Here is a 27,011-nt window from a genome sequence, read left to right as displayed (position 1 = left end):
TCCTAGATATCCAGTCTAGTTTAACTTTCTACGTGATTCCTGATGTTCACTCTTGTAGCAAACTATGTTTTGAAGTTGGTTCTGTAAACCTAGTAAACAGATTTGATTGAATAGGTTAGTTTAAAAAAGGTTTACACACACACACACACACACACACTCACTCACTCACTCACTCACTCACTCACTCACTCACTCACACACTCACTCACACACTCACACTCACACACCAGCAGTTGGGAGAGAGAAAGGGATGGAAGGGATAGAGATAGATTTATCTAGTGAAAGACTACCATATTTTGGGCTCCCGTGTGGCGCAGCGGTCTACGGCACTGCATCTCAGTGCTAGAGGCGTCACTACAGACCCTGGTTTGATTCCAGGCTGTATCACAACAGGCCGTGATTGGAAGTCCCATAGGGCGGTGCACAATTTGCCCAGCGTCTTCTGGGTTCGGGTTTGGCCCGGGTAGGCCGTCATTGTAAATAAGAATTTGTTCTTAACTGAATTGCCTAGTTAAATAAAGGTTAAATAAATAAATAGCTTCAGGTGATTCATGGAGATAAAGCTAAAATCTGATTGTTTCCATGTTTTCTGAAAAATAAACTCCCAGACTTAAACAGGTTCATATTATCACAGGGTTGTACTGATACAACTGTGAGCATGCATGTGTGTCTGGTGTATTCTCTTCATCTTCTGATTGCTTTAATTACAGCTCCCCTCTCAGAGAGCAGGAAAAACAAATTCTTAATGCACATGAAAAGGAGACACCACACACACACACACACACACACACAACCACACACACACAACCACACAGACACTACAGCAGTTGCACTCAGTAGCCTCTTTGATTTCTATCTGACGGTGATCTGTCTTTCATCATCTTCCCTCTCCTTGATCCCTCTCTCCTTCTTTATCTCCACTGGGGCAGAACGTCTCCCTCCATATCTCCTTCGTCTCTGTCTTTGTCTATTGAGTGTTAATACTGTAGGTGGGCAGGGTAATTTACTGTGTCTCTTTGTCTCTCTAACACATTAGTAGGTGGGCAAAACGGTTTCTGTCTGCTTTTCTCTATTCCTTATTATTTAGCATGACAGCAGAACGACTGACTCTCTGCCTGTCAGCCTATTTGTGTTTAGTGTAGAAGGATTACGGCCTCTGTAGCCTTGTTAAGAACCAGGCTTCCTAGTACAGGGGTCTGATTTAGGCTGGCCTCTAGTGTGTAAAAGGACCTTGGGATTTGTTCTGACGGACTGACAACGTCTCTGTAGCCTTAAACAGCCAGCCATACAGTAGAAGAGAGAGAGAGAGCAGTGACCTCTCTGCCTCTACTCCCTCTTCTCTCCTCAAACACATTCGTTTATAACATAATTACTACTGTAAGTTAATTGATGCATATAACATACACTCCTTCATTTACACACCATGATAATATATGGTCGTTAGAGTTGCTCAGATTACAGTGATGTTAGAACAACATGAGTTACAGGTCAGCTCATATCATTATCTATCTACACATCTACTGATAAGGAGTTCAACATCCTGTTTGGTCTGAGGTCAATATATTCAGGAACTCTCTCCTCCTGTGATGATAGTCTACAGTGGGAACTGAGATGAGCGCAGTCACAGAAACTGCTTAAAAGCTTGTTACATTTGAATATATATTAGGCTACATATTGTTTAAATATTATCTGACATAATATTATACATTTCTGCCCTGTATCTGGAGAAGGGATATTCACATCAGCTGATTGCATGTGTTTGTTCTACAGAAATCTGCATTCATTTGTAAACTGAATATATTAGGCCTGTTATATATAGTCCAAGGTTGTCAGGCACACTTCACCATTATCCTAGACCTTCAAAATAGCATAATGATAATTTATTTAAAAAAAGTTATATAAAAATCATGCATAATAAAAAAATGTGTAGCAGAATGTCAGTGATCCAGCTAAATCCCTTACTAGGCTACTCAATTGGTAGCCTAGTAGCCTAGCTAGGGTTTTAGCTGTATCGCATGATTTTTATATAAAATAAAAATAAAAAGAATAATCATAGGCCTATGCTCTTAATATGACCAATGCTGTGTGTTTTTTGTTATTAGGCTACTGCATCAGTAGGCTATATCCTTTCATCCATTTAATCCCGCGGCGCCACACTCGCTTTTGAAGATAATTTACATTTTCTTTCTCCCGTTTTTTCTTGTCTTTTTCCTTTTTAACTCAAACATGAAAGTCTGCGGCGGTGTGCTGGGGGGAGAGAGGGACAGAGGAGCAGAGACACAGAGAGAAAAAGGGATTGATTTCCACCGTGAGCGCTGCAGCAGTTGTTCAAAGCTCCAGACGTCAGAAAGCGGCAGGACTCAGCATGTCGAGTCCGGCCTAGGCTGCCTGTCTGCGCCCTGGACTTCCCCCAGGGCCCGGGGAGGGCGACAGCCAGGCGGCACCGTCAAAACAATTATGAGGAGAGGGACTAAGAGGAGAGCAAACTACACAAACCACACACTGGAACCAGGACCCGCCGCTGTCTCAGAACCCGTTGTCTCTCTCAGGAAGATGAGAGATGAACTATGATCCCATGCTCCCTTAATGTAACAATTACCTCGAAGATGGTAAGCTACAGGTCTACTGGACTCAGTAATAGACCTGGTGTCCTAAATGTTATAACTTTATAACCCACCACTTAACGACCATACAGCCACTCACACACTGCGCTCTATTACTACATGGTTTAGCGACTATGAACTTACATATGAAAAAACAACCAACCTCCGGTGTAAAGCAATTACTTGATTATCAAATCTTTAAAGCAGAAAAACATGCCTATTTAAAACTGGAGAACATTTCGATGTTGTCCATTTGCCAAACTTATCTGACAATTTTTTGCTACATTTTTGACAAACAACGTAATGCATGCAGTTCTTTTCGAAAGTTAAAATTACTGTTAAGTAGGCTACATGTGTCTGTAGCATAAATGCTCCAGGAATTTCCCCAAATCTTGCAGCAATCCCTCTTTACATTCCAGAGCGCCTTACCTGCGTGTAGAGCGGAGTTTTCGACGGGACAGGTCTTGCGGAGTGTATCGGAGTGTATCTCCACGATAGAGTGATGGTCGGAGCAATGCTGTGGTCTGTCTGCACGGACTGCTGTAGCCTAATGATTAGACTGTATTGGGGAGTCTGACAAGCATCACCGATATCTAAACCTCTGTAACAGATCCTCCGTTAATCTCTCTGTCTTCAGTCCGCCGTATGCATGCCCGGTGATCCAGAGTAGCTCCTCCTCACAGAGAAAGATATAAGTTTCCCCGCCCCAGAAGATGAGGATAAACCTGATGCAGGTAAACGAACTGTAGCCTATGTGGCTCCATTACTTCACAACGACATCTAGAGGTGAACCCCAAACAATAAAGCTCCTCTTAGGGTAGCCCATTGAATTCATGTAGGATAGCAGAATCTACAGTACAGTTAGGCTACTGATGTGGTGAGACAGAACAATTTAATTAATCTAACCATATTTATCTGAATCTATCCTTTCATCAGTGTGCCAGTAATCCAACCGAGAGAGAGAGATAAAGAAATAGCGAGAGAGAGATAGAGGGAGAGGAAGGTGTTGTGTTTTTATCCAGAATCAGGTTGTAGGTCCATCAATAAAAAGGAAGCAGTACGTGTCATACTTTGTGCTTTAAAAGACATGAAGGATTCAGATTGTGGTTAATTTATCTAAGAATCAAATTTCAAATGTGCCTTAATGTGATATTTTTTTTGTTTTTTTTGTTTACCCATCAGCACCAGTTTGGGACGGACCGAACCGAACCCTACCTGAGGCACGAGAACTGACCAAAGAGACTCCACCACTGTCCATCCGTCTATTTCTCTCCTATCAACTCTTTGTCCGGTCTCTCTCTTCCCCTTCCTCTCTGCTCCTCTGCAGGAAAGAGCAGATTAAAGAGGTGCTTGGCACTTCTGAGGAGAGAATGGTGTGCTTGAAGAGCTAACTTCTCCCCCTCCCCCTCTCTCTCTCTCTCTCTCTCTCTCTCTCTCTCCCTCTCTCTCTCTCTCTCTCTCTCTCTCACTCTCGTTCTCTCTGGCAGCCTTGAGCCCGGTGGCCCTCTCTTTCTCTAATCTCTGATCCTTACAGGAGCTGCTTTCTTCCTTCCTTCCTTCCTTCCTTCCTTCCTTCCTTCCTTCCTTTCTTCCTTCCTTCCTTCCTTCCTTCCTTCCTTCCTGACAGACAGACAGACAGACAGACAGACAGACAGACAGACAGACAGACAGACAGACAGACCAGCGGAGAGCAACAGAGCATCACTGGGCTAAAAACACCTATCATATTACTTTACCCCAGATCACTATTACCACAGGACCACAGCCAGAGCAAACAGAAACTCAGTCAGCTGCCTTCTAAAGCCAACAGCGATAAGGCCAATATCAGCTCTTTAATAATGGCAGCAGAAATAGGAAGAGGTTATCTAGCTACTGAAGCCAAACAAATATGACAGATATCTCTGTATTTAAAGTTGAAACTGTGTATTAAGACATGTAAATCACAGGGATTGGGATGGGCTGAGGGTTGGTATGTGGAATTGGAAACAAGTGGTAGTGGAGCTGCTGTGTGGGAGATAGAATGAGGGTCAAAGATAAATGTAAAAATATAACATAATAAAAAGTACATTTGAATGACACTAAGTGGCAGTGCTTTTACAACTAATGCCGGTTTGCCTGAGGCTAATGCCTTGCAGGTGTTTGTACACATGCATATACACACACTCTCATTCAAATAAACACATACAAGAACACACACATACATGTAATAGTGAGGGACAGCTATTGGGGAACTGTGGGGGGATCTTGGAGGGTTCGGGTTCATGTTTTTTGGCCTGGTGGTAGATTCGTCAACGTGCCCTTGAGCAGAGCATTGACCCAGGATGCTTCTGTGTATCGCTCTGAATGGGAATCTGTTGGATGACTGGTATGATGTAGTTGTTGAGTGGCTTCACTGCAAGTATATTGTATGTTTAGAATATTCAATAACTTAAAACATAAAAATAAAAAAAATCACGGGGATTTCAGGCTCCTGACGCTATGCATGATGGGTAGGTCTACTCTGTAAAGGTGGGCATATTTTATCCTCTCCTCTACCATGTTGACTGCATCGTCAGTTAACCTAGTTTCCACAATGAAAGGACATTGGGTGAGGAGAGGAGGCTAGCCTATACCTGTAGGTAACATACCATTAAACTCTATACATCAAGATACAATCATAATGTAACATTATTAATGTACAGTAAGCTTTAAATATAGCATTTGTATTGGATAAATGTATACTCAGTCAACGTGAATTGTCAACGTGAAAAAGTGTAACTGTTTTCTGTACATGATTCCACACACACACAAACACACACAAACACACACTACCTGTGCATCAGGAGGTTTAGGCCCTGTGCTCGTCTCTGTGTGTGGTAGAGAACAGTGCCGCCTCTCAGCCAGGCAGGATGTCAGATCTGGGGAACATAGCCTTCCCCCGCGGCAGGAGTTAAACGTGAGAAAAGGGCAGGTAGAGACAGGCAGAGACAGGTAGAGAACGACGGTACTGTGCAGCTGACAGACCTTCTGCTCCCACAGCCATGAGGCTCTAACAGCAGCAGGAACTAAGGCTGCATCTGAAATCGCACTCTATTCCGTATAAGGCTCCGGGCAACAAGAGTGCACCATGGTGGCGTTTCAGATCAGATTTGCTCATAGAAATATGGTTTAGATGGCAACTATGAATGTGTGTGTGTGTTCAGTCCAAAAGCAACCTCTTAGATCTTACAAGATAGGCTCAAGCAGTTAAAATATGTATTGAGGTCAAAATGAACTGAAACCTCACAGGTAAAATTTGATTCTATTGTAGCTTCATCCAAACATCTGGGTTATCGATTAGTTCAACATTTCACCAGCAGGCGGCAGAATAACCCCTCTGTTACCAACAATACTAGTCTACCTACCTAATGTCCACAAGATAAGACAGATAAACTATTATTTCTGTAGTTGTCCGCGTGGTGGCAGTGTCTTCACACATCTGTCTGCTCTGATTGAAGTATTTTTTATTGAGTATCTATCATCGTCCATTGGTTATTCTGTGGTAGAGTAACCTACCATCCTACTCTCCTAACGGAGTCCACCAAATATCTGATTCAGTTTGGTTATTGACTTTACACATCATTTATAACACCTAAAGATAAACCTGTGTTCCAACACTACTATTTCTGGAGCTCATCCCAGAAGATGGTGACAGGTTTTGGTGATAATCTGTGTTGCATTATTTCAGATTACATGCATTCTCCACTCTGAAACCCACACAACTGTTACATTATCACACACACATAAACGAACGTACACTCACACACAGAGCTCTGCTCACCCACACAGCCTTATAATCACTGGTTATCACCTCTCTCTGGTTGGCCTCACTGAGCACCTATAGCCTATACCCATCTGACACGTATAGTTAGCCTAGCTGTATGAATGAATAACTGGTAGGGGGCTAATTGTAAAGAATTAATGGTCAGTTTGATTCCCAATTCTCTCATCTCCTTCTTATTGTGTGTGTGTGTGTGTGTGTGTGTGCGTGTGCGTGTGCGTGTGCGTGTGCGTGCGTGCGTGCGTGTGTGTGTGTGTGTGCGTGTGTGCGAGAGAGAGAGATGAGAGCGTGACCTCACTGCAATCTGCACAGCTGCGCGAGGGAGAGCAAGCAGAGAGAGCGAGAAGAGAGAGAGGGGTTGCCTGGTTGCCTTAACGGGCTCAGTTCGGGGAAATAGCACAACAGATTGCGCTTTTAAACAGCCTACGCCGATATGTATTCTTCAGTTTCTGGTGCATTACACGCGAAATCAGAAACCAACACCCACTCGGTTAACGTCAATAATAATCGGTAAGGAATATTCGCAGTGTGAGATGGACGAGTCGTCTCTGTTGGATCTGCTGGAGTGTTCCGTGTGTTTGGAGCGGCTGGACACTACAGCTAAAGTCCTGCCTTGCCAACACACCTTCTGTCGCCGCTGTTTGGAGAACATAGTCAGCTCCAGAAACGAACTGAGATGTCCCGAATGTCGTATCCTAGTCGGCTGTGAGGTGGACGACCTCCCCGCGAATATCTTGCTGGTCCGCCTGCTGGACGGGATCAAACAGCGGCCACGGAATGCAGGCAGTACCAGGCAGTCCCAGGTGGGGGGCGGAGAGTCATTGGGTTGTGCAGCCGGGATCAGCCCCTCTCCCCCGGGCAGTGGGATCAGGGACCTGCCGGTGGCCACAAGGAGCTCCCCCGTCAAGGTACTTAGCTCTGCTACTTGGTATTTGGACTGGTTGGCTGCCAACTTGCTGTACAGAATGTTCCTTGGCTAGAATTCTGAAGAACCGAGTTGCTGTATACATGTGTGGGGGGTGGTGGGGTTGCATAGCTGGACAACTGAGAATCTGTTTGGGAAATCTAATTTGACACACTAATGTGTTGAAAGGCTTCCTATGTGTGATCTATCCCCAACTCTAAAGACACAATTAGACAGAATTGAGCTATGGAGAGAGAGAGAGAGAGAGAGAGAGGGGGAAAGAGAGGGGAGGGGGTATAGAGAGAGAGAAAGTAAGAGATACAGTCACCTGTGCTATTCATGTTATTGCTAGACAGACAAGTGAGGTATAGCTGCAGTATATGATTGTTACCTCAGTGGCATGGCTGTGCTGTGTCCAGGTAGTCTAGAGATGCAGCAGACAGACAGCTGCATAGGTTTCATAACAGAGGCTGAACAATAACAGCCAGCACAATGGGCCTTTAAATATAAGCTACTCTGGGTTTATTAACAGTATCCTAAGGTTTTGGGATGTTAGAGCCTATACTGTATGGATGTTTTATAGGCAGATAACATATTTGTTCATGCTTTCAGCTCCATGTCATAGCATGTCAAGTCTTTGGCCAATAGGCCACATGATGTCATTAAGAGTGCTTTTTATTCTCACACTTCTCAATCCTCTGAAGGGGAGCAGGGTGACTATTGAACATAAGCCCAGGAGTGAGAGAGTGTGTGGTGGGCTGCAGCCAGCAGACCTGCCAGATAGAACCACTAGCAGAAGCAGTAGAACCTAAACACTCATCATGAGTTGAGTACTGGAATGCTTACTCTCCCTCACTCTTTGTCTCTCAATGTATTTCTCTTTCTCTCTCTCTGACCAGTCACTGTTTGTTTTAGCTCCATTGTGAGAGCAGGACACTCTGGAGACTCGGAGTAGAAAACACTCACAACCTCCCCCTCTCTCCCACCTTATTGATGGGAAGTTCGGCTCTTTTTACTGAATCGGATCTTTCAACTAATTTCGTTCATTTGAGTCAGTAATGCCAAGAGCACGCAGGACCTACTGTCGGCGAACAATGAACTGAAAACCCGCAATAGTAATAATTATACAAGCCTCTCGTTCACATGTCGTTCCCTATAAATGGCTTATTGGAGCTGTAATTTTGACTGAGACTTGCTTTAAACGATGTGAATTTGTTTATTGCTAGGCATACAAATAAGATTATTCCATGGTACAATTGAAAACGAGGTCTAGTTGTGGCCGCAACCGGACTAGATTGTGAACGACTCTTGGAGGAATGCATTGCTTGGCTGCCCGACTCTTGGAGGAATGCATTGCTTGGGGTGATTAGCACAATATCTTTCGCGAAGTGGTGCACCCCAGACGATTCGCTCTCGAGTTCGAGTGTTGAGAAGAGGCTGTGTATGTTTTGGCTCTACAAAGCTGTGTCCATCAAAACATTCAATAATCAATTAATTGCATTCATTCTTGCACCATGCGATCAATTATCAGTTATACACATATTATTTTATTCTATAAACTGCCTGCAGCGTGATCTACTTTGTCTGTGCGCATAATTATATGACAGACAGTTGTTGACCGGAGCACGTCTCTGGAGTCACCGGAGGAGCGCATATTAATCCTGCTGTAGAATTCATTGCGGCCAGCAGGTAAAGGAACGACTAAAATGAACGAGTGACTCAGAAAAACTGGTCATGACTCTGAAGTCACTAAAATTAGTCTATCAAAATTAACGAATCGTTTGCGAACATCAAATCTATTCACTACCCAAACTCCACAGGACGTAGATATGGTGTGCAATGTGTGTGTATGTACGTGCGTATGTACAATGAGTATCCACACATAAAGAACACCTGCTCTTTCCATGACATAAACCGTATTCGGACGGGATACGTTTTAGTGGGGGAGCTCAGGTAATATCATTTTCTGCACAAGCATAATTCACCACATCCGTAATTTTAGTCCTGACCGAATCTGCCATGTCAGTAATTTTTACTTGGCAGGAAGAATTTATTCCAGCCCTAAAAACCTACTGTTTTTCGTCAATCTCCCAACTCCTCTCCTCTGATAATACTTATCCTGTGCGAGTCGTCATCCCAGTATTTTAAGGGATATTACAGTTTATCAGGTGCTGCACCCAGTTTGGGTAAGAACATGGGAACAAATGTATTGTTAAAACAAAGCGTTGCACTTAGCCTACATATGCATCTGTTTTGTCACATACTAACTTTCCTAGTACCATGTTTGACTTTTAAAATATGAAGTGGACGATATTGTCACAGTGAACTGATAATTTACCAAATACGTCAGTTAATTAAATGCATAGGTTACAGTTCATGCTTCTTATTGGTTATTATTTGGACTTTCTCTGAACTGAAGACCATTAGGCCAATATTAGGCTATCCCTATACATTTGAAATATCTTCACGCCTAGAGGAGCCTCCAGGCTGCCGTCATACCGGTACATTTTGAATGAGGAAACAAATAATTACAGGGGCAGCTTGGTAAAACTAATCCCTTCCCAATCATCGACTGTAAAACGGACATGCTGGGGTAATAATTACATAATGGACATTCTATAGTAATACTAGTCCAGTGTGAATAGAGCTATAGACTGACCAGGTGAATCCAGGTGAAAGCTAGGATCCTTTATTGATGTCACTTTTTGAATCACTTGTTAAATAATGATTTTTAAGCCTTGAGACAATTGAGACATGGATTGTGTATGTGTGCCATTCAGAGGGTGAATGAGCAAGACAAAATATGTAAGTACCTTTGAATGGGTTTGGTAGTAGGTGCAGGCGCACCGGTTTGTATCAAGTACTGCAAAGCTGTTGGGTTTTTCACGCTCAACAGTTTCTAGAGTGTATCAAGAATGGTCCCACCACCCAAATGACATCCAGCCAACTTGACACAACTGTGGGAAGCATTGGAGTCAACATGGGCCAGCATCCTTGTGGAATGCTTTTGACGCCTTGTAGAGTCCATGCCGATGAATTGAAGCTGTTCTGAAGGCAAAAATGGTGGGGGGGGGGGGGGCTGTTCCTAATTTTTGGTATACTCAGTGCATGTTTGAAGGTATGTTTTTGAGGTCAGTCTTTTCCCCGCTGAGTTTCAGAGGTGCTTAATGATGACATCACCACCCACAGACCAAGGCTTTGAAGTGTGTTCACCTGTATTTACAGGTAGTCCTGAGCCTTGATCTCTGCTGCCATTAGTAACACACCCTGGTGATGACAGGGCAGCGCAGACCACCACCTTACATTACTACTACACTAATAGCAGCAGAGGGGGTTGGAGTGTGTGTTTTGTATCTGAGTTCAGGCAGACAGACTGACATTAAAGTTTCATAGAAGCATTTACTTCTGACAAGAGAGGAGGACACAGCTGCCACTACTGACACATCACACACACACACACACACACCACACCACACCACACACACACACAGCTATGTATTACTATACTTGTGAGGAGTTTTTTGGGGCTCAACAATTGATTCCCATTCAACATCCTATTATCCTTAACCCCTAACCTTAACCCCTAACCCTAACCTTAACCCCTAACACTAATTCTAACCTTAACCCTTAACCCTAATTCTAACCCTTAACCTAATCCCTATGCCTAAAATAGCCTTTTTATAAGTGTAGACTGGCAAAATATCCTCACTTTTTTACATTTTAGTTGGTTTACTATTCTTGTCAGTACTTGGTACTCACAAGTATAGTAAAACATGTCCACACGCACACACACACATGCACACACACATACTCTCTTTCTCTCTCTCTTTTTCTCTCTTTTTCTCTTTCCAGATAGCCCATGTGTTGGTAATGTGCTGCAATCCTTTAGCTCTGTGAGGAATGCTTTCAAGAGTCATTTTCATGAGTGTGTGTGTGAAAGAGAGGAAGGGAGAGAAATAGCAAGAGAGATGGGTTAGTTTAAGATGTCCCCTACAGACTAGACAGCCAGCCGTAGCTGTGCTTTATTCCTCTGAACACTTACACCCTCATCATTTATTAATTAAGGAGCAAGAATATAATTTCATGTGTGTGTGTGTGTGTGTGTGTGTGCGTGCGTGCGTGTGTGCGTGCGTGCGTGGGACTGCTGCTGCTCCAGTTCGAAGCAGGGGATAAAGGGCAGAGAGGATTCAGAGGGGACCTTTTGTCTTTGCTGACACACACAAACACACACACTTATATATACAGTACACACACAGCTCAGCCCACAGGGAGAGCCTCTGATATGGAGAGCACATTGAAGGCAGCCAGACACATGCAGTATTAATGCGGTATTAATGCAGTATTAATGTGGTATTAATGAAGTTTTAGTAAAGGTAATGTGTAATGTGTATGTAATGAGTGTCAGGTTGTTGATTTTGGTGATGACTGATCTGCATGGTAATGAACTGACTTACTGGACTGCTACTGCCTCTCAACTAGAGGTCGACCGATTATGATTTTTCAACACCGATACCGATTAATCGCCCGATTTAAAAAAAAAAATGTATTAGTAATAATGACAATTACAACAATACTGAATGAACACTTATTTTAACTTAATATAATACATCAATAAAATAAATTTAGCCTGAAATAAATAATGAAACGTGTTCAATTTGGTTTAAATAATGCAAAAGCAAAGTGTTGGAGAAGAAAGTAAAAGTGCAATATGTACCATGTAAAAAAGCTAACGTTTAAGTTCCTTGCTCAGAACATGAGAACATATGAACGCTGGTGGTTCCTTTAAACATGAGTCTTCAATATTCCCAGGTAAGAAGTTTTAGGTTGTAGTTATTATAGGAATTATAGGACTATTTCTCTCGATACCATTTGTATTTCATATACCTTTGACTATTGGATGTTCTTATAGGCACTTTACTATTGCCAGTGTAACAGTATAGGTTCCGTCCCTCTCCTCGCCCCTACCTGGGCTCGAACCAGGAACACATCGACAACAGCCACCCTCGAAGCATCGTTACCCATCGCTCCACAAAAGCCGCGGCCCTTGCAGAGCAAGGGGAACAACTACTCCAAGTCTCAGAGCGAGTGACGCCACCGATTGAAACGCTATTAGCGCGCACCCCGCTAACTAGCTAGCTATTTTACATCGGTTACACCAGCCTAATCTCGGGAGTTGATAAGCTTGAAGTCATAAACAGCTCAATGCTTGAAGCATTGCGAAGAGCTGCTGGCAAAACGCACAAAAGTGCTGTTTCAATGAATGCGTATGAGCCTGCTGGTGCCCACCATCGCTCAGTCAGACGCTCTATCAAATATCAAATCATAGACTTAATTATAACATAATAACACACAGAAATACGAGCCTTTGGTCATTAATATGGTAGAATCCGGAAACTATAATTTCGAAAACAAAACGTTTATTCGTTCAGTGAAATACGGAACCGTTCCGTATTTTATCTAACGGGTGGCATCCATAAGTCTAAATATTTGTCACGTTCTGACCTTAGTTCCTTTTTTATGTCTTTATTTTAGTTTGGTCATGGCGTGAGTTGGGGTGGGCATTCTATGTTGTTTTTCTATGTTTTGTTCTGTTGTTAGATTTCTATGTGTTGGGCCTAGTATGGTTCTCAATCAGAGGCAGGTGTCAGTCGTTGTCTCTGATTGGGAGCCATATTTAGGTAGCCTGTTTTTCATTGTGTGCTGTGGGTGATTGTTTCCTGTTGTAGTGTTTGTTTCACATTTTAGGACTGTTTCGGTTTTCGGTATTATTCACTTTGTTATTTTGTATTTTTCAGTGTTCAGTTTTAATAAATTAAAATGGACACTTACCACGCTGCGTATTGGTCCGATCCTTGCTACTCCTCAGACGAAGAGGACGAGAACCGTTACAACATTGCTGTTATATTGTACAACCTTCAATGTTATGTCATAATTACATAAAATTCTGGCAAATTAGTTTGCAACGAGCCAGGCGGCCCAAACTGTTGCAAATACCCTGACTCTGCGTGCAATGAACGCAAGAGAAGTGACACAATTTCACCTGGTTAATATTGCCTGCTAACCTGGATTTCTTTTAGCTAAATATGCAGGTTTAAAAATATATACTTCTGTGTATTGATTTTAAGAAAGGCATTGATGTTTATGGTTAGGTCGTGCAACAATTGTGCTTTTTTCGCAAATGCGTTTTTGTTAAATCATCCCCTGTTTGGCGAAGTTGGCTGTCTTTGTTCGGAAGAAATAGTCTTCACACAGTTCACAACGAGCCAGGCGGCCCAAACTGCTGCATATACCCTGACTCTGTTGCAAGAGAAGTGACACAATTTCCCTAGTTAAAAGAAATTCATGTTAGCAGGCAATATTAACTAAATATGCAGGTTTAAAAATATATACTTGTATTTTGATTTTAAGAAAGGCATTGATGTTTATGCTTAGGTACACGTTGGAGCAACGACAGTCCTTTTTCGCGAATGCGCACCGCATCGATTATATGCAACGCAGGACACGCTAGATAAACTAGTAATATCATCAACCATGTGTAGTTAACTAGTGATTATGATTGATAGTTTTTTTTAAGATACGTTTAATGCTAGCTAGCAACTTACCTTGGCTTCTTACTGCATTCGCGTAACAGGCAGGCTCCTCATGGAGTGCAATGTAAGGCAGGTGGTTAGAGCGTTTGACTAGTTAACCGTAAGGTTGCAAGATTGAATCCCCGAGCTGACAAGGTAAAAATCTGTCGTTCTGCCCCTGAACAAGGCAGTTAACCCACCGTTCCTAGGCCGTCATTGAAAATAAGAATGTGTTCTTAACTGACTTGCCCAGTTAAATAAAGGTGTAAAAAAAGGAAAAAATCGGTGTCCAAAAATACCAATTTCCGATTGTTATGAAAACTTGAAATCGGCCCCGATTAATCGGCCATTCCGATTAATCGGTCGACCTCTACTCTCAACATTTTTTTATTCACCATGACAGGAAAATTTACATATTACAGGATAACTATTTACAAATGATTTACAAGTATGGCGAGCTGCTGACTTACTTTTGTGATTGTGAAAAAATGAAAGCAGTGCTGTCACAAGGTTGCTGTCACTCAGGTTACCATGACAACGATCACAACAACAGGGTCAAAGTTGAATGTCTCTTGCTCTTTCCCGCCAAAAGCAATGGCGATATAAAAGGCGAATCCTGACAAGAATGTGGTAAACAATAATTTTTTCAGGCAACATACCGCATATCCAATGTATTTTAGTTTTTTCTTATTATTCCCATTAGCAGTTGCGGAAGCAGCAGCTACTCTTCCTGGGGTCCACATGAAATATGACATAATACAGAACAATAATAGACAAGAACAGCTCAAGGACAGAACTACATACATTTAAAACATCCCACATAGCCTAAATATCAGTGCATACACACAAAATATCTAGGTCAAATAGGAGAAAGGTGTTGTGAGGTGTTGTGCCGTGAGGTGTTGCTTTATTATAATTTTTTTAAACCAGGTTTGCTGTTCTCTTCAGCAATCTGAGATGGAAAGTAGTTCCATGCAATCATGGTTGTATATAATACTGTACATTTTCTTAAATTTGTTCTGGATTTGGGGACTGTGAAAAGACCCCTGGTAGCATGTCTGGTGGGGTAAGTGTGTGTGTCAGAGCTGTGTGTAAGTTGACAACGCAAACAATTAGCCATTTTTAACACATTCATGTTTCTTATAAAAACAGGACGTGATGCAGTCTGTCTTTCCTCTACTTTTAGCCAAGAGAGACAGTCATGAATAGTATTGATATTAGCCCTCTGATTACAGCAGTATGTGGCGCTCTGTTCTGGGCCAGCTGCAGTTTTTCTAGGTCCTTCTTTGCAGCACCTGATCATATGACTGGGCAATAATCAAGATAAGATGAAACTAGAGCCTGCAGGACTTGCTTTGTGGAGTGTGGTGTCAAAAAAAGCAGAGCATTTCTTTATCACGGACAGACCTCTCCCCATCTTTACAACCATTGAATCAATATGATTTGACTATGACAGTTAACAATCCAAGGTAACACCAAGTAATTTAGTCTCCTCAACTTGCTTATTCATTATCAGATTCAGCTGAGGTCTAGAACGTAGGTAATGATTTGTACCAAATACAATGCTCTTAGCTTTAGAGATGTTCAGGACTAGCCTGAGATTTCTTGCCACCCATTCTAAAACTGACTGCAACTCCTCTTTGTTTAGGGTTGCACTAATTTCACTAGCTGTGGTTTCTGACTTGTGTAGGGTGTCATCATCAGCACACATAGACACACAGGCTTTGTTTAATGCCAGTGTCAGGTTATTAGAAAAAAAGAGAGTCAAGAGAGCTGCCCTGCAGTACACCACACTTGTTTTATATTAGAGAAGCTTGTATTAAAGAAAAAACTCTGTGTTATATTAGATAGATAGCTCCAAAGGTTGAAAAGCCATTACACATTCGTTTTTTCATCAGCAGAGCATGGTTAGGGTTGTTACGGTGACCGTATTACCGCCACACCGGCGGTCACGAGTCATGAAGGCAGTCAAATTTCACGTGACCGTTTAGTCACGGTAATTAGGCTTCTCCAAGCTCTGATGCTGCTGATGGTCATTAGTAGCCTACTAAACTTGATAACTGCCTGGTACTCAGCACTCTATTGTCCCTCTAATCACGCTGACATCAATGCAAATGTATTTGAAAATCTAATCAAACACTTCATGAGAGCCCATGAGCTCATGTTGCTCAACATTTCAATAGGCTATGCAATTGCATGAGAAAACTGAGTTTTGATGGCCTCTATTAAAAGAGGAGGACCCCATCAGCTTTCTATAGGCTAGGCCTACTATATTTATTTCTCAACTTTCCTAATATTAAGCACATTGTTTATATTTACAACAGGTGTATAGCCAACCTGGCTGGTATGAAAATAAACCACGGGGAAAAGCATCCTCCATTCACTATTTAAGTACATAGATGACATGTATTTTATCCCGCTGCCCCTGTTTCGATATGTAAAGACAAGATTAAATTAAGAATAGTCTGATGTGTGACAATATTAGCCTATCACTTGTGAATTATATATTATCACTTGTGAATGATGCCCAGCATAAGAAACAATGCGTTTTTATTGTAACTTTTTTCGAATCATAGTCACACAGCTAATTTAGCCTAGTCCATAGGCCTATATGTTTTAATAAGGTTTGTATCACAACTAAAGTGGGCAAATAACTTCTAAAAATGAAGAACATTAATCTGCTTTACAAGTGTTGTAGAGCCTAACTGGCATACACAAGCAGCGCATGAGTTTCAAGTTTGGGGAAGATACTATTCATCATAAAATGCACCTTCATCATAAAAGCATTACATGCATAACAGCATTTGCAGTCACTTTTGAGAATGGTGTTTTCCGGTAATGGAACATTCATACTTATAGTCTACTGCCATGTGCGCATTGCTGCACTTTTAATGTGAAGAAATAGTCTGATAGTTTATCAACATTTTAAGCTAAACGTTCTGATCTGTTGTTTCAGCCTCATTGCATAAAAAATGTTTTTTGATGCTTGTGGTTATATTAATTTTGGATCTATCGCATCCCACATCTGTCCCAGACTATGTTTGCAATATGTATTCTCACACAGAATAGAATAGTTCAACCTTTGTACTATGGGGGATAGTAGACTGACATAGGCTAGTGCTTTACTGTTTGTTAGGCCTACTCATCTTGTTGGCTGACTAAAAGTAAACGTGGACCATTCTTCCAATATCTTCAATATGCACCTCGGAAGTGGATAAGGACACGTGCAGTAGCGTCCCCGATGTGCCTGTCTTCACTTGTAGCCCGTGAGAAAGACCCGATCACATGATGGAGCACGCAGCATTCAGGGAGAAGGGCACAACGGCCACAAAAGGCGTTGAATTTTTTAGGGTGCATTACGGCCACACAAAGGGGATGCCGCCATGAAATTCTAGGCATTATCAAGTGCTTGTCAAATTGTGAATGAGTGACTGATGTAGTGTGTACAGCCTGCACAATAAACAAAGCAGAGCTCATGCCTTTTCAAGCAACTTTTTTCAAATCATCATTAGAATCTCATCATGCAGGCTTAACAATGTATTAAAAATCTAAACATATAGTTCAAAGTTTGTAGAACAACTAAAGTTACATTAATAACTCTAAATTAAGCATATAGGATATAGGTTTCTTTGTTAACTGCTCAACACATAATAGTCGTATGTGCGCACTCCCTCAAATCGTTTGGAGAAAATATCCTTTCTATTTTATTCAGCTTTGTTCAATTGTATTCTTCATACTATAAAATAATGCCATGGAATTCTAAGCAAATATTGTCTGCTAAATGAACTAGTGTAGCCCACAACCATTTAGCAAAGCCAGATCAGGACCTAACATGTATGCTATTCTGTTCTCCTGAAATAGACGACATTTTCTACATATCATGTTTCTTTAGACCAGTCTAAAATAAATAATGGGTTTATTGTGAAGGTGTAGGCTATATTACATGTATGTATTAGACTTTTAAAATGTAGATGTTCCAAAGGTCTGCATCAGGTCTGCATCATGTGTGGAAGCCAGGAGATGCTAAATGTGTTTATGTTAATTACGGTCAATTACCGTGAGACCAACAGTTATTTGCTTGACAATCACCGGCTGATTAAATTTCGTGACTGCCACAGTCCTAATTATGGTTAATAATTTCAAAGGCTACACTGAAATCTAACAGCACAGCTCCAACAATCTTCTTATTATCAATTTATTTCAACCAATCATCAGTCATTTGTGTCAGTGCAGTATATATTGAGTGCCCTTCTTTTTAAGCATGCTGAAAGTCTGTTGTTAATTTGTTTACAGAGAAATAGCACTGTATCTGGTCAAACACAGTTCTTTCCAAAATGTTGCTAGGAGTCGGCAGCAAGTTGATTGGCCGGCTGTTAGAACCTGTAAACGGTGCGTTACCATTCTTGGGTTGCAGAATGACTTTGGCTTCTCTCCAGGTCTGAGACAAACAGTATTTTCCAGACACAGATAAAAAATATGTCAAATAAGAGTGGCAATATAGTCCGCTACCATCCTCAGTAGCTTTCCATCTACGTGTCGATACCAGGTGATTTCTCATTATTGATGGACAACAATCATTTTCCCACCTCAACAACACTAACTTTACAGAATTCAAAATTACAATTATTTTCTTTCATTATTATGTATTTTATGAATGAATATGATGTCTCACAGTTTGTTGTTGGCATTTCATGCCTAAGTTTGCCTACTTTGCCATTGAAATAGTCATTATAGTAACTGGCAACATCAAAAGGTTTTGTGATAAATGAGCCATCTGATTCAATGAAAGAGGGAGTTGAATTAGTATTTCTGACTATAATTTAATTGAAAGTATTCCAAAGCTTTTCCGTCATACTTATGTCATTTATCTTGTTTTCATAATACAGTTTCTTCTTTTTGTTCAGTTAAGTAACATAATATCTCAATTTACATGAAGTTTGCTTATCAGATGTGCAGCCAGACTTATTCACCACTCCTTTTGCCTCGTCCCTCTCAACCATACAGCTTTTCAACTCCTCATCAATCCATGGGGGCTTAACAATTCAATGTCTTAATAGGTTCACACTTATCAATAACTGAAAGAAACAATTTCATAAATGGACCAAGTGCAGCGTCTGGATGCTCCTCATCAGACCAACAAATAGTTTTTGTATCTTCAACATAGGAATCAGTACAAAAATGTTGTATGATCTCTTATACACTATTTTAAGCCCAGCCTTTCAAACTTTATATTCTGTAGATATGGCTACTATATTATGGTCAATACATCCAGTGTGTACGGATACAGCATCATTGCAACGTTCTGCAGCATTGGTAAAAATGATACACGTGGATGATATAGTTCCTGTACTGTTTGTAAACATCCTGGTTGTAACGCTTGTCGTGGTTGGAAGAGGAGGAGGAGAAGGAAGAGGAGGACCAATGCGCAGCGTGGTAAGTGTCCATATTGATTTAATACGAAATAATGAACACTGAACAAAAACAAGAAAACGACAAATAAACAATCCTGTACGGTGAAACAAAAAACACAGAACAGAAAATAATCACCCACCAAAACACAACGAAAAACAGGCTACCTAAATATGGCTGCCAATCGGAGACAACGACTGACACCTGCCTCTGATTGACAACCATACTAGGCCAAACACATAGAAATAGAACAATAGAACAAAACATAGAAGAAAAAAAACACAGAATGCCCACCCCAACTCACGCCCTGACCAAACTAAAATAAAGACATAAATAAAGATCTGACCTTAGGGTCAGAACGTGACACTGGTAGGTTGATTAATAACCTGAACCAGATTACAGGCACTGGTTACAGTGAGTAGCTTCCTCTTGAGCGGACAGCTATCTGTTAACATCACACACATTGTCAAGAATTGCGAACATATTATCCAGATAATGAATGTTAGCACTTGGTGGCATATAGCAGCACCTCAAAAGAACAGGCTTTAGATGAGGTAGGTGAACATGCAACCACAACACCTCAACAGCATTACACATGAGATCCCCTCCCAGCTATACAGGAATATGGCTCTGAACATATACAGCAACACCTCCTCCATAGGCGTTACTGTCTCTTCTGTGGATGTTATATCCCTGTATTGTTACTGCTGTATCATCAAAGGAATTATCTTAGTGAGTCTCAGAAATGGCCAATATATGAATGTTATCTGATTTTAGCAGCCTTATTTCTAAGGATACATATATTAATATGGGCAATTTGAAGCCCTTTGTATGCTCTTTCCGGGGTAGCTGATCAGAGATTGACATAATATGAAGGGAAAAAACGCACAAAGCATGACAAGAACATTGTTCGGCTAATAGAGTTAGTCAATCAGGCACGTGTGTGTGTGTGTGTGAGAGAGATAGATAGAGATGTGGGGCTGAAGCTACCGACCCGGAAGCTACGCTCTCTAACTCTTCCCAGTCTTTTGGGAGGGAGGGTGAACAATGAGCCTGTCGTAGCAGATGTCCCCACGCTCTCTGACAGATTTCATGGGTGGGATCAGTTCTTTCCTCCTCAGGCGCACAGCTTCCTAGTAGTCCTCGCTAAGTAATATGTTGGTTCCTCTAAAGTTCTTGGCTCTCTCCAGAACAGCCATTCTGTCCTTAAACCTCAGGAACTTGACCACTATAGGTCTGGGTCTGTCTCCTGGGCTGGTTACAGGTTTTTCAGACCTGTGTGCACGCTCCACCTCAATTTTCATATGATCCATCTGCAGCTTTTCACTGATACTTTTTTGTTACTTTCTCCTCAGACTCGGCCCAGTTCTCATGTGAAGACTCTTGTATGCAGTCCTCAACGATGTTATTCCTCCTTGATTGTCCCTCTAAATAGTCTGTTTTCCCATTGTTAATAGTGAGAGGACAGTTTGTAGTCATATTGCTGCAAGTCTCTTTCAGGACATCCACCTCTCTTTGGGAGAACTGCAGACTGTTCTTAAGGCACTGGACCTCTCTGGTCAGATCGTCCATTCTTTTGTTGGTTGAGTCCATCAGTATTTGAACAAAGCTCTTTAAGCTACAGTATTTTCCTGTTGTTATAACAACTGCTTGTAGAACCCTTTTGTCTGTTTAAAAGATCCTTTACCTGTGATAGAGAAACACTGTCCTCTCCATGACTCCCACCTTTGGCTTTGGGTGCCATGGTAGCAACGTAGGCTAACGCTGGTACTTCACGCAGTTCCAGACAGGGCAGGTCTCAGGTCAGATTTAAACAGAAACAAACAGCAGGGATTTAGACAGCCACAAGCAGGAGACAATCCGCGGTCCCAGCCACAAGGGCTAACCGTGTCGTGGGCTGTGTTCAAGCTGTCAAGGAAATCTTGCTAGATAGCTAGTTAGCAGCTAGGCTAGCTGTTACGCCAAGCAGCTCTTCAAACTTTTGGTTGTCAGGATCCTTTGACAGATATAGCGGGTCCAGCAACTGATACTAACCACGTCGCAGAATCCAAATTCAAAAGGTAGCTGGTAACCAAACTTTTTCAACAGAACACTTTTTCAGACTTTCAAAACAACAAAATGAACTCTCCCTTGTTCCGTGTTCAGCACACGTCACCTCTGGATGCACACCTCAGAGTAATCACTTTGTATGTGGATTAGGTAATAGTATACATAGTGTTCCCAATTTTATTGCTGCCTGGTCTGATATAATACACACTGTGCTGTCAGTGAGCTGATCAATATGGGATTGTTGTAGTTGTGTGAAGAAAGAGTCTGTTGTAGTGGGAGAGAGCTGGAGAGAGAAAGAGAGAGAAGGAGATGGAGATAAAGAGAGAGAGAAATGAGAGATTGAAAGAGAGAAGTAGTGTTTAGCTGGGGGTGGAGATAGCTGGGGGTGGAGATAGCTGGGGGTGGAGATAGCTGGGGGTGTATAGGCCTAGATGAGGGTGTTGTGGGCTAAACAAGTTTTGAGCTTGGCTGTATTTCCCATGGGGTTAAAGGTTAACTCCTACCCCCCCATGACACGCACACACACAAGGTTAAAAGGTTAACCCCCGCCATTGTTAGTATGGAGATGAGGGTGAGAAGTCAGTCAGGTCTGGCGGCTGGCCTAGTGTAATTCATACACAGAGGGAAGGATAATAAGAAATAATCAGTTACCAATCTGACTGACCAGATCATCTGTCTGTGCAACTCAACAATGTATCTGCCCACTGAGACAAAGCCTCATGTATTATCACAGGATCTAACGTCAAACCCCAGACATGGTTACTCATCCTCCAGGTCGAAACTACTGTAAACATTAGGTATTAATGTTCTCCTGTGGAACACTTCTCTGAAGAATTATATAATGAAAATGTGTTGTCTGTCTGTCTGTCTGTCTGTCTGTCTGTGTGTGTGTGTGTTTGCATGTGTAAAAGCAGTGTGTTACATCCTGTTGCGACCAGGGTCTGCTTTCTCTTTGTTTAATCTACAGGAGGAGAGTGAAAGAGACAGAGAGACATATTCAACAGGAGATAGCAGGATGGAGAGAGGAAGAGAGAGAGACATATTCAACAGGAGATAGCGGGATGGAGAGAGGAAGAGAGAGAGACATATTCAACAGGAGATAGCGGGATGGAGAGAGGAAGAGAGAGAGACATATTCAACAGGAGATAGCGGGATGGAGAGAGGAAGAGAGAGAGAGATATTCAACAGGAGATAGCGGAATGGAGAGAAGGAGAGAGAGGAAGAGAGAGACATATTCAACAGGAGATAGTGGGATGAAGAGAGAGAGACATATTCAACAGGAGATAGCGGGATGGAGAGAGGAAGAGAGAGAGACATATTCAACAGGAGATAGCGGGATGGAGAGAGGAAGAGAGAGAGAGAGAGAGAGAGACATATTCAACAGGAGATAGCGGGATGGAGAGAGGAAGAGAGAGAGAGATATTCAACAGGAGATAGCGGAATGGAGAGAAGGAGAGAGAGAGAGACATATTCAACAGGAGATAGCGGGATGGAGAGAGGAAGAGAGAGAGACATATTCAACAGGAGATAGCGGGGTGGAGAGAGGAAGAGAGAGAGAGACATATTCAACAGGAGATAGCGGGATGGAGAGAGGAAGAGAGAGAGAGACATATTCAACAGGAGATAGCGGAATGGAGAGAGAGGAAGAGAGAGAGACATATTCAACAGGAGATAGCGGGATGGAGAGAGGAAGAGAGAGAGACATATTCAACAGGAGATAGCGGAATGGAGAGAAGGAGAGAGGAAGAGAGAGAGACATATTCAACAGGAGATAGCAGGATGGAGAGAGAGGAAGAGACAGAGAGACATATTCAACAGGAGATAGCGGGATGGAGAGAGAGGAAGAGAGAGAGACATATTCAACAGGAGATAGCGGGATGGAGAGAGGAAGAGAGAGAAAGACATATTCAACAGGAGATAGCGGAATGGAGAGGGGAAGAGAGAGAGGTGTGAGCTGTAGGTCTTGTCAAACAAAGAGACATTGCCGGAGGAAATGTGGACATGATGTCATTGATCAGTCTGATTAGCTCAATTTATCTGCTACACACACACACACACACACACACACACACACACACACACACACACACACACACACACACACACACACACACACACACACACACACACACACACACACACACACACACACACACACACACACACACACACACACACACCTCAGCTACCACACACACACACACCTCAGCTCCGATCTCTGTATTGACCAGCTTGCAGCAGAGCAGTTCCACAGTCCTGACAGATAATTTAAAACCCATTCTCTGTATGCTGTCTGCCAGTGCCTGGAATTGGCTATCTCCTCTGTGATGCAGTGTGTGTGTAATTGGCTATATCTCTGTGGGTGTAAAGGGAAATGGAGAGTCCATCATCTTTAGAGCCTCTCTCTCTCTCGCTCCCTCCATCCATCCCTCTCTCTCTTTCCCTCCATCCCTCTCTCTGCCTGGCTGAGTGATGCTGATGATTATTCTGCTGCAAATTAAACCTCTGTTTCATCAGGAGGCCTGGTGATCTCTTGCGCTCTCTCTCCCTTTCGCTCTCTCCCTTTCTCTCTCTCCCTCTCTCTCTCCATCGCGCTCCCTCTCAATGTGGGGTGAAGTGATGTTTATCCTCATGGCAGATGCGTTAACACTCTTCATTCTGAGGTTAATTTATTCTGATCAGCTTGACAGAGAGACTAGTGGCAACATACCAAACCCATCTCTCCTACCCTATCCTCACATCCTTATTGACTGGTCACATACCAAACCAGCCTCTCCTACCCTATCCTCACATCCTTACTGACTGGTCACATGCCAAACCAGCCTCTCCTACCCTATCCTCACATCCTTACTGACTGGCCACATACCAAACCAGCCTCTCCTACCCTATCCTCAACCCCTTATTGACTGGTCACATACCAATTCAGCCTCTCCTACCCTATCCTCACATCCTTACTGACTGGTCACATACCAAACCAGCCTCTCCTACCCTATTCTCAACCCCTTACTGACTGGTCACATACTAAACCAGCCTCTCCTACCCTATCCTCACATCCTTACTGACTGGTCACATACCAAACCAGCCTCTCCTACCCTATCCTCAACCCCTTACTGACTGGTCACATACTAAATCAGCCTCTCCAAACCTATCCTCAACCCCTTTTTGACTGGTCACATACTAAACCAGCCTCTCCTACCCTATCCTCAACCCCTTACTGACTGGTCACATACCAAACCAGCCTCTCCTACCCTATCCTCAACCCCTTACTGACTGGTCACATACCAAACCAGCCTCTCCTACCCTATCCTCACATCCTTACTGACTGGTCACATACCAAACCAGCCTCTCCTACCCTATCCTCAACCCCTTATTGACTGGTCACATACCAAACCAGCCCCTCCTACCCTATCCTCAACCTCTTACTGACTGGTCACATACCAAACCAGCCTCTCCTACCCTATCCTCAACCCCTTACTGACTGGTCACATACCAAACCAGCCTCTACTACCCTACCCTATCCTCAACCCCTTACTGACTGGTCACATACCAAACCAGCCTCTACTACCCTATCCTCAACCCCTTACTGACTGGTCACATACCAAACCAGCCTCTCCTACCCTATCCTCAACCCCTTACTGACTGGTCACATACCAAACCAGCCTCTCCTACCCTACCCTCAACCCCTTACTGACTGGTCACATACCAAACCAGCCTCTACTACCCTACCCTATCCTCAACCCCTTACTGACTGGTCACATACCAAACCAGCCTCTACTACCCTATCCTCAACCCCTTACTGACTGGTCACATACCAAACCAGCCTCTCCTACCCTATCCTCAACCCCTTACTGACTGGTCACATACCAAACCAGCCTCTACTACCCTATCCTCAACCCCTTACTGACTGGTCACATACCAAACCAGCCTCTCCTACCCTATCCTCAACCCCTTACTGACTGGTCACATACCAAACCAGCCTCTCCTACCCTACCCTATCCTCAACCTCTTACTGACTGGTCACATACCAAACCAGCCTCTACTACCCTACCCTATCCTCAACCTCTTACTGACTGGTCACATACCAAACCAGCCTCTACTACCCTACCCTATCCTCAACCTCTTACTGACTGGTCACATACCAAACCAGCCTCTCCTACCCTACCCTATCCTCAACCTCTTACTGACTGGTCACATACCAAACCAGCCTCTACTACCCTACCCTATCCTCAACCTCTTACTGACTGGTCACATACCAAACCAGCCTCTCCTACCCTACCCTATCCTCAACCTCTTACTGACTGGTCACATACCAAACCAGCCTCTACTACCCTACCCTATCCTCAACCTCTTACTGACTGGTCACATACCAAACCAGCCTCTCCTACCCTATCCTCAACCCCTTACTGACTGGTCACATACCAAACCAGCCTCTACTACCCGACTTTATCCTCAACCTCTTACGGACTGGTCACATACCAAACCAGCCTCTACTACCCTACCCTACCCTATCCTCAACCTCTTACTGACTGGTCACATACCAAACCAGCCTCTCCTACCCTATCCTCACCCAACCTCAAGTTCACATGGTTTGGATATATCTTATTCAATAGGGAGGTAATGGAGGAAAAAACTATTTACGTGCACAATACTATGTTAGGCCACTGAGCTAAAGCCTAGGCATTTAATCAGGGAGCTAACACACGTCTTCAGGTCTCAGACAAGGTTACCCATTACATGAGAGTGGTTTACTGAACCATCTGTGCCACACAGAGCTGCTATAATAGAGAGCTACTGTAGAAGGCAGAGGGAAACTGGGACAAGCGAACCCCCGCAGCGACACTTGTCTCCAAAATACACTTTTCTCTTCTACCTCATTTACACCAATTCTCAAATTCACCGCTCTCCGACCATTTCTCTCTCAACCTCTCTCCTGCTCTCTCTTTCTCCCTGTCTCCCGCTCTCTCTTTCTCCCTCTTCCTCTTTCTCTATCTCTCTCTGCTTTTGTCTTTGTCTCTTCCTCAGCCTCATGCTGGTATGAGTGGCATGATAATGCCTATCTGCTGAATACAGCTGCCAGTGCTCTCTCTCTGTGTCTCTCTCTCTGTGTCTCTCTCTCTGTGTCTCTCTCTCTGTGTCTCTCTCTCTGTCTCTCTCTCTCTGTGTCTCTCTCTCTGTCTCTCTCTCTCTCTCTCTCTCTCTCTCTCTCTCTCTCTGTCTCTGTCTCTCTGTGTCTCTCTCTCTGTGTTTCTCTCTCTATCTCTCTCTCTCTCTCTCTCTCTCTCTCTCTCTCTCTCTCTCTCTGTCTCTGTCTCTGTCCCTGTCTCTGTCCCTGTCTCTGTCTCTGTCTCTCTCTCTCTGTCTCTCTCTCTCTTTAAAAATAAAACAAAGTATCATCATGAAAGCACCCCTCCTTTCTGTTCACGCCTTGATTAAAGGAAATCATTAGATCCCACCTCTTCACTCCTAGTCAGTCACAGAGTTATAATCGTACTGTACCTGTCTACTAGGAAAATAGTGAAATGGAATTGTTCATGTGATGTTTTGTTCCAAATAAGTCACTCATATTCATTGAGACAGAAGTACAGTCAGCAACGCTGTGTGTGTGTGTGTGTGAGTGTGTGTGTGTGTGTGTGTGTGTGTGTGTGTGTGTGTGTGTGTGTGTGTGTGTGTGTGTGTGT

The 27,011-nt window shown here is 42.9% G+C and overlaps 2 protein-coding genes across 5 annotated transcripts in view; one reads left to right on the top strand and one right to left on the bottom strand.

Annotated features, from left to right (window-relative positions):
• The window catches only part of LOC129820929 (tumor necrosis factor receptor superfamily member EDAR-like), a 57,410-nt gene extending 54,076 nt beyond the window's left edge, over positions 1-3,334 (bottom strand). Inside the window, exon 1 of one of the 2 annotated variants that reach the window (XM_055878055.1) lies at positions 3,033-3,334. The gene's annotated coding sequence lies outside the window, so the exon portion shown is untranslated. The remainder of the gene's footprint in view (positions 1-3,032) is intronic. The other variant, XM_055878056.1, reaches the window with a different exon arrangement.
• A 3,357-nt stretch (positions 3,335-6,691) lies between these two features.
• Positions 6,692-27,011, top strand: part of LOC129820928 (E3 ubiquitin-protein ligase SH3RF3-like) — a 96,751-nt gene continuing 76,431 nt past the window's right edge. For 2 of the 3 annotated variants that reach the window (XM_055878054.1, XM_055878053.1), the window contains exon 1: positions 6,692-7,310. In XM_055878054.1, coding sequence (XP_055734029.1) covers positions 6,936-7,310 — 375 coding nt within the window. In that variant the 5' untranslated portion in view covers positions 6,692-6,935. The remainder of the gene's footprint in view (positions 7,311-27,011) is intronic. The other variant, XM_055878052.1, reaches the window with a different exon arrangement.

Source organism: Salvelinus fontinalis, chromosome 23, assembly GCF_029448725.1.
Source record: "Salvelinus fontinalis isolate EN_2023a chromosome 23, ASM2944872v1, whole genome shotgun sequence".
In the NCBI taxonomy this organism is placed as follows: Eukaryota; Metazoa; Chordata; class Actinopteri; order Salmoniformes; family Salmonidae; genus Salvelinus; species Salvelinus fontinalis.
Note: the sequence above shows the minus strand (reverse complement) of the source record. Positions and strands in the feature narration are given on the sequence as shown.